Source organism: Mobula birostris, chromosome 1 (assembly GCF_030028105.1).
Source record: "Mobula birostris isolate sMobBir1 chromosome 1, sMobBir1.hap1, whole genome shotgun sequence".
In the NCBI taxonomy this organism is placed as follows: Eukaryota; Metazoa; Chordata; class Chondrichthyes; order Myliobatiformes; family Myliobatidae; genus Mobula; species Mobula birostris.
The window spans coordinates 64,093,421-64,101,978 of NC_092370.1; the positions used below are offsets into that span (position 1 = coordinate 64,093,421).

The 8,558-nt window shown below is 41.6% G+C and overlaps 1 protein-coding gene across 8 annotated transcripts in view; it reads left to right on the forward strand.

The window, feature by feature from the left end:
* LOC140196607 (E3 ubiquitin-protein ligase RNF31) overlaps positions 1-8,087 on the forward strand; it is an 82,408-nt gene extending 74,321 nt beyond the window's left edge. For 4 of the 8 annotated variants that reach the window (XM_072256112.1, XM_072256122.1, XM_072256132.1 and 1 more), the window contains one exon: positions 5,778-8,087. In XM_072256112.1, the coding sequence (XP_072112213.1) occupies positions 5,778-5,837 (60 nt within the window). In that variant the 3' untranslated portion in view covers positions 5,838-8,087. The remainder of the gene's footprint in view (positions 1-5,777) is intronic. The other 4 variants (XM_072256140.1, XM_072256084.1, XM_072256095.1 and 1 more) reach the window with 1 other exon arrangement.
* The last annotated feature ends 471 nt before the right edge of the window (positions 8,088-8,558 follow it).

Here is an 8,558-nt window from a genome sequence, read left to right on the forward strand (position 1 = left end):
CTATAATTTCCTGTTTTCTCTCTCCCTCCTTTCTTGAAAAGTGGGACAATATTAGCCACCCTCCAATCCACAGGAACTGATCCTGAATCTATAGAACATTGGAAAATGATTACCAATGTGTCCACGATTTCTAAAGTCACCTCTTTAAGTATCCTGGGATGCAGACCATCAGGTCCCGGGGACTTATGAGCCTTCAGACACAACAGTCTATCCAACACCATTTCCTACCTAATATAAATTTCCTTCAGTTCATCCATTACCTTGGCCACTATTATATCTGGGAGATTGTTTGTGTCTTCCCTAGTGAAGACAGATCCAAAGTACCTGTTCAACTCGTCTGCCATTTCCTTGTTCCCCATAATAAATTCACCCATTTCTGTCTTCAAGGGCCCAATTTTGGTCTTAACTATATTTTTCCTTTTCATATACCTAAAGAAGCTTTTACTATCCTCCTTTATATTCTTGGTTAATTTACCTTTGTACTTCATTTTTTTCTCCGTGTATTGCCTTTTTAGTTATCTTCTGTTGCTCTTTAAAAGTTTCCGAATCCTCCGTCTTCCCACTCATCTTTGCTATGTTATACTTCTTCTCTTTTATTTTTATACTGGCCTTTACTTCCCTTGTCAGCCACGGCCTCCCCTTACTCCCCTTAGGACCTTTCTTCCTCTTTAGAACGAACAGATCCTGCACCTTCCGCATTATTCCCAGAAACACTTGCCATTGCTGTTCCACTGTCATCCCTGCTAGGGTATTGTTCCATTGAACTTTGGCCAGCTCCTCCCTCATAGCTCCATAGTTTCCTTTGTTCAACTGTAATACTGATACTTCCGAGTTTCCCTTCTCCCTCTCAAATTGCAGATTAAAACTTATCATATTATGGTCACTACCTCCTAATGGCTCCTTTACCTCAAGGTCCCTGATCAAATCCGGTTCATTGCACAACACTAAATCTAGAATTGCGTTCTCTCTGGTGGGCTCCAGTACAAGCTGTTCTAAGAATCCATCTCGGAGGGACTCCACAAACCCCCTTTCTTGGGGTCCAGTACCAACCTGATTCCTCCAGTCTACCTGCATGTTGAAATCCCCCATGACAACTGTAGTATTACCTTTGTGACATGCCAATTTTAACTCTTGATTCAACTACAAACTACATCCAGACTACTGTTTGGGGGCCTGTAGATAACTCCCATTAGGGTCTTTTTACCTAGAATTTTTTAGTTCTATCCATACTGACTCTACGTCTCCTGATTCTGTGTCCCCCCTCGCAAGGGACTGAGTATCATTCCTCAACAACAGAGCCACCCCACCCCACCCCCTCTGCCCATCAGTCTGTCCTTTCGATAGGACGTATATCCTTGAATATTCATTTCCCAAGCCCTGTCCACTTGAAGTCATGTCTCTGTTATTCCCACAACATCATACTTACCAATTTCCAACTGTGCCTCAAGCTCATCCACTTTATTTCTTATACTCCGTGCATTCATATATAATACTTTTAATTCATTACTCCCCTCACCTTTCATATCAATTCCTATTTCACTTGGCCATACTGTACGATCCCTTCTTGAGCTTTCTACTCTGTTGATTCTGTTGTGCTTCTTAACTTTTCTTATTCTCACTGTCTCTTTAACTTCATTCTTATATTTCCAGTATTGGGTGAAGGCGGGGGAGTGGGGATGACTGGAAGAACTGGCTCAGTCAATGACTGAATGGCGGAGCAGCCTTGATGGGCCGAATAGCCTACTACTGCTGCTACATCTTATGGTCTTATCCAAAATTTCTTGTATACCAGCAGTGGGAATTAGTTCACAGTGCAAAAATAGATTGAATCTTCTTTTTATTCATTTATCTGAGCAAATTACCATCATTAAGGACCCCTGCCATCCCGCCATGCTCTCTTTTTGCTGATGCTGCCATTGGGAGGGAGGTACAGAAGCCTTAGGTCACACTGCACCAGATTCAGGAACAGTTATTACCCTTCAACCAGCGTACTGAACCAGCATGTGTAATTTCATTCGGCACAACACTGAACTGATTCCACAACCTATGAACTCACTTTCAATAACTCTACAACTCATGTTCTCAGGATTATTTATTTATTGTTTGTTTTTTCTTGTATTTGGATGGTGTTTCTTCTTTTGCACATTGGTTGTTTGTCAGTCTTTGTGTGTAATTTTTCATTGATTCTATTGTATTTCTTCTACTATGAAGATCTGCAAGAAAATGAATCTCAGAGAAGTACTTTGTACAGTAAATGTACTTTGAACATTAAACATTACCCTGTCTGTGGGACTACAGGAAGGGAAAGAGTATTAGTTATTTATTATTGGAAAGAGATGAGAAAGACAAGCTGCTGCTGCTTGAGATATCCCAGCTGTTTATGGACAGCTGTAGACATGTCTGCCAATTGATGAGTTTGATCATATGGAAGAGGATAAACAAATATGTTGATCTTGAAATCCATTCCCATTTGTAAGGCCAAATGAAGTGGCAGAGTACATTTCAAAGCTATGCTGATACATAATATGTTCAGCAACACTGACTGGGGATGAATTTCTGATCTTGTGTCTTTTCTTCTGAAACTTCATAAACAACATTTCTCACAAGAAGTTTGAGATGTGTCTATTTTGAAGCAGGAAGCATCATGAACACAGCGGATGAGCTTAGAGCATGGATCAATACTTGGAGCTATGATGTTGTGGCCATTAGAAAGACTTGGATGGCTCAGGGGCAGGAATGGTCATAGAGTGCCAGGCTTTAGATATTTCAGAAAGGACATAGAGGGAGGCAAAAGAGGTGGGGGCATGGCACTGCTGATCAGAGATAGTGTCACGTCTGCAGAAAAGGAGGAAGTCATGGAGGGATTGTCTACTGAGTCTCTGTGGATGGAAGTTAGAACCAGGAAGGGATCAAAAACTCTACTGGGTGTTTTTTTATAGACCACCCAATAGTAACAGGGACATAGAGGAGCAGATAGGAAGACAGATTCTGGAACGGTGCAATGATATCAGGGTTGTCCTGGGGGGAGATTTTAATTTCCTAAACCTCGATTGCCATGTCCCTGGAGTGAGGGGTTTAGATGGGGTGGAGTTTGTTAGGTGTGTTCTAGAAGATTTCTTGACACAATATGTAGATAAGCCTACAAGAGGAGAGGCTGTATTTGATCTGGTATCGGGAAATGAATCTGGGCAGGTGTCAGGTCTCTGAGTGGGAGAGCATTTTGGAGATAGTGATCACAATTCTAACTTCTTTGCCGTAGCATTGGAGAGGGTTAGGAACAGACAAGTTAGGAAAGTGTTTAATTGGGGTAGGGGGAAATATGAAGCTATCAGGGAGGACGTTGGAAGCATAAATTGGGAACAGATGTTCTCAGGGAAATGTACGGCAGAAGTGTGGCAAATGTTCAGGGGATATTTGAGTGGCGTTCTGCATAGTTACATTCCAATGAGACAAGGAAAGGATGATAGGGTACATGAACTGTGGTGTACAAAGGCTGTTGAAAAGCTAGTAAGGAAGAAAAGAAAAGCTTACAAAAGGTTCAAAAAACTACATAATGATAGAGATCTAGAAGACTATAAGGCTAGTGGGAAGGAGCTTAAGAAAGAAATTAGGAGAGCCAGAAAGAGCCATGAGAAGTCCTTGGTGAGCAGGGTTAAAGAAAACCCCAAGGCATTCTACAAGTATGTGAGAGCAAGAGGATAAGATGTGAGAGGAGAGGACCAATCAAGTGTGACAGTGGAAAAGTGTGTATGGAACCGGAGGAGATAGCAGAGGTACTTAATGAATACTTTGTTTCAGTACTCACTATGGAAAAGGATTTTGGAGATTGTAGGGATGACTTACAGCAGATTGAAAAGCTTGAGCATATAGATATTAAGAAATAGGATGTGCTTTTGGAAAGCATCAAGTTGGATAAGTCTCCAGGACTGGACAAGATGTACCCCCAGGCTACTCTGGGAGGGAAGGGAGGAGATTGGTGAGCCTCTGGCAATGATCTTTTCATCCTCAATGGGGACGAGAGAGGTTCCAGAGGATTGGAGGGTTGCAGATGTTGTTTCCTTATTCGAGAAGGGGAGTAGAGTTAGCCCAGGAAATTATAGACCAGTGAGTCTTACTTCAGTGGTTGGTAAGTTGATGGAAAAGATCTTGAGAGGCAGGATATATGAATATATATATCATATATCATATATATATGAGAGGCATAACATGATTGGGAATAGTCAGCATGGCTTTGTCAAAGGCAGGTCATGCCTTACGAGCCTGATTGAATTTTTTGAGGATGTGACTAAACACATTGACGAAGGTAGTGTAGATGTAGTGTATATGGATTTCAGCAAGGCATGTGATAAAGTATCCCATGCAGGGCTTATTGAGAAAGTAAGGAGGCATGGGATCCAAGGGGACCTTGCTTTGTGGATCCAGAATTGGCTTGCTCACAGAGCTTATAGACGGGTCATATTCTGCATGGAGTTCGGTGACCAGTGGTGTGACTCAGGGATCTGTTCTGGGACCCCGTCTCTTCATGATTTTTATCAATGGCCTGGATGAGGAAGTGGAGGTATTAGTTAAATTGCTGATGACACAAAGGTTGGGGGTGTTGTGGATAGTGTGGAGGGCTGTCAGAGGTTACAGCGGGACATTGATAGGATGCAAAACTGGGCTGAGAAGTGGCAGATAGAATTCAACCCAGATAAGTGTAAGGTAGTTCATTTTGGTAGGTCAAATATGATGGCAGAATACAGTATTAATGGTAAGACTCTTAACTGTGTGGAGGATCAGGGGGATCTTGGGGTCCGAGTCCATAGATGCATTGGCCTTCATCAACCGTGGGATTCAGTTTAAGAGCCGAGAGGTAATTATTACAGCTGTATAGGACCCTGGTCAGACCCCACTTGGAATACCTTGCTCAGTTCTGGTAATCTCACTACAGGAAAGATGTGGAAACTATAGAAGGGGTGCAGAGAAGATTTACAAGGATGTTGCCTGGATTGGGGAGCATACCTTATGAGAACAGGTTGCGTGAACTCGACCTTTTTTCCTTGGAGCGGTGGAGGATGAGAGGTGACCTGATAGAGGTGTATAAGATGATGAGAGGCATTGATCATGTGGATAGTCAGGGGCTTTTTCCCAGGGCTGAAATGGCTAACATGAGAGGGCACAGTTTTAAGGTTCTTGGAAGTAGGTACAGAGGAGATGCCAGGGGTAAGTTTTTTACGCAGAGAGTGGTGAGTCTGTGGAATGGGCTGCCATTGATAGTGGTGGAGGCAGATACGATAGGGTCTTTTAAGAGACTCCTGGATAGGTACATGGAGCTTAGAAAAATAGAGGGCTGTGGGTAACCCTCGGTAATTTCTAAAGTAAGTACATGTTTGGCACAGCATTGTGGGCCAAACGGCCTGCATTTTGCTTTAGGTTGTCTATGTTTCTAAGATTCATCCAATGGTACTGTACATAGAATCACATTTTAAATATGAATTAAAATGTAGATTTTGGAAAACTGCACAATCAAACTAAAACTGAGCAAAAATATTGTAACTCAGTGAATTTTGTTACATCTGTTAAGTTTAATTGCAGTTCAAATGCATTACAATCTTCAACATGCGTTACATAATAAAAGTTTGATTTTTTAAATTTGTTCTGTATCAGAGGAAGAACTCAACCAAGGTAAACCTTTCAGATATGGTAACTACTAGGCAACTACTAGCTGCCTAATGCGCAATGACACTGATAGTGGTAAAGTGAAACTAACAAATTGTTATCTGGTTTACTTTAAACAGAAAATCATGAACGAGTTAAAACTGGACAATCAACAAACTGTTTTTGCCAAGAATTCGTGAATGCTTACATCCCTTCAGTCAAATGTAATTCTGAGAAATGTAATTATCACAGTGGGCTAGAAATTCTCACATGGTTGAAAATGAATGCTTCACTGTCACTACATGGAGACTTGAGCCAGTATCACACACCATACAGGAATTGGCTTTTTTGTGTGAAAATTGCAGCAATACATGCAGATAAGTATTTTGCACGGTTCTGTATAGTTACATTTAGTAACTTGACCTAAGATGCACTTTCCTACCTTAGTGGAAGCTTACTGTTTGACTTCTCCATGGGAACCACTGACTCAAGTATCGGGGTCAACTTTGTACTTAAGTAGTAGCTGGAATATGGGTAAATTGCTAAATTATTGTCACATTGATTTAAGCATGAAAGTGTTTAATTTTTAGAAAGCTAACATACAAGTGCAGCAAGTAATATGGAAGGCAAATGTTATCTTGACCTTTATTATAGAATGCAAGAACAAAGAGGATTTACTGTAACCACTTGGGACCTTGGTGAGACCAAACCTGGAGTATTGTGTACAGAGTTAGGTCTCCTTACCAGATGGAATGCAATAAAAAAATCACCAGATTGACTTATGGAATAGTGGGTTTTCCAGTGTGGAGAGATTGTGCAGATGACTGTAAACCCAAGAGGTGGATGATAAGTGAAAATTTCGTTGAATATCCCAGACAATGCTCTGGGTGGCCATGGAAACCAATATCAAGGGTCACAGATCAACAATAGAGCATAGGCCATTTAGCACCGAGTAGTAATTACCTCACTCAGAAGATGATGAATAATCTGGTGGGGTATGATTTCCTACATATATATACTTGCTGTAATACATCTTTAAATTTTTTTCTATATTTATTATGTATCACATTGTACTGCTGCCGCTAAATTAACAAATTTCATGACATATCCAGTGATATTAAACCTGATTGTGATTCTGATCCTCAGTTGTTGGGTTCATTCAAACAGAAATCAAATTCTTTGTTGTTTGGCTTCATGGAAGTGAAAGGATATGGGGGTAAGGCAGAAAAGGTGGAATAATGGATGAACAATAAAATAGCCAGCTAGTGGGTGTGGTGGCATCCGCACTGGACTTGGAGGCGAGTGGTCCTGGGCTTGAATCTAGCTGGCTGCCCGCACGCTTTCCATCTGTGCCGGGTTGAGCATCAGGCTAGCAACTCGGGTTCATAAAAAAAAACGGACAAATATTGAAGAAATGGCAAGGTGGCTGCCCGATGCACACCCTGCCATGTGTAGCTGGATCCTGGACTTCCTGTTAGATCGCCGGTGGGTGTTAAGAGTGGGCTTCCTCACCTCTGCCCCTCTAACCCTCAACAAAGGTGCCCCTCAGGGCTGTGTCCTAAGCCCCCTCCTTTACTCTCTGAATACCCATGAGTATCTCACTATCCACAGCCCCAATCTGCTAATTAAATTTGCTGATGATACTACACTGATTGGCCTAATCTCAAATAATAATGAGACAGCCTACAGAGAACAAGTCATCACCCTGACACAGTGGTGTCAAGAAAATAACCTCTCCCTCAATGTCGCAAAAACAAAGGAGCTAGTTGTGGACAACAGGAGGAATGGAGAGAGGCTAACCCCTATTGACATCAATGGATCTGGGGTTGAGAGGGTGAACAGCTTTAAGTTCCTCAACATGCAGATCACCGAGGATCTCACGTGGTCTGTACATACCGGCTGTGTGGTGTAAAAGGCACAACAGCGCCTCTTTCACCTCACGTGGTTGAAGTTTGATATGGCCCCCCAATTTCCTAAGAACTTTCTACAGGGGCACGATTAAGAACATCCTGCCTGGCTGCATCACTGCCTGGTATGGGAACTGTACACTCCTTATTCACAGGACTTTGCAGAGAGTAGTGCGGACGGCCAGCGCATCTGTAGATGTGAACTTCCCACTATTCAGGACATTTACAAAGACAGGTGTGTAAAAAGGGCCCGAACGATCATTGGGGACCCAAGTCACCCCAACAAAAAACTGTTCCAGCTGCTACCATCCAGAAAACGGTACCACAGCATAAAAGCCAGGACCAACAGGATCCAGGACAGCTTCTTCCAGCAGGCCATAAAACTGGTTAGTTCATGCTGATACAATTGTATTTCTATCTTATATTGACTGTCCTGTTGTACATACTATTTATTATAAATTACTATAAATTGCACATTGCACATTTAGACAGACGTAAAGTTTTTTACTCCTCGTGTAAGTAATGAAATCAATTCAATTCAATACGATGTACAGAGAAGAACAACAACAATAAATACTGGTTTTGCCAATAATGTCCAATTTCAGAAAATTAATAAATAATAAAATCATATTATTTTGTTAATTGTACAGCAGACTCTGAGTTGGATAGGTGTTTCCTGTCCTGTTTTCTTTCTTACATTTTGATGTAGCTTAAAGTAAAAAAAAAAAAAACTGGTTCAGGGAATACAAAATTAAAATGAATCTCTCAAAGTATCTGGCTGGTTTTTCCGGAGACCCAATTGAATTGGGAGCGAAAGAGGAGGTAACTCAGGATCTCTGAGTGAGATTTAAAAAGGAGCATTCACAAGCTTTCACAATATATTAGCAAGGGCAAATAAAAATAAGGCAGGGCCAAGCAGAGTGGCCAGTATTTAAATGGACCAGTGTTAGAGGGATGTGCTTTGGTGAGAACAGGCTTGGGTGAGGTATGTATAGAAACCATAGAAACTACAGC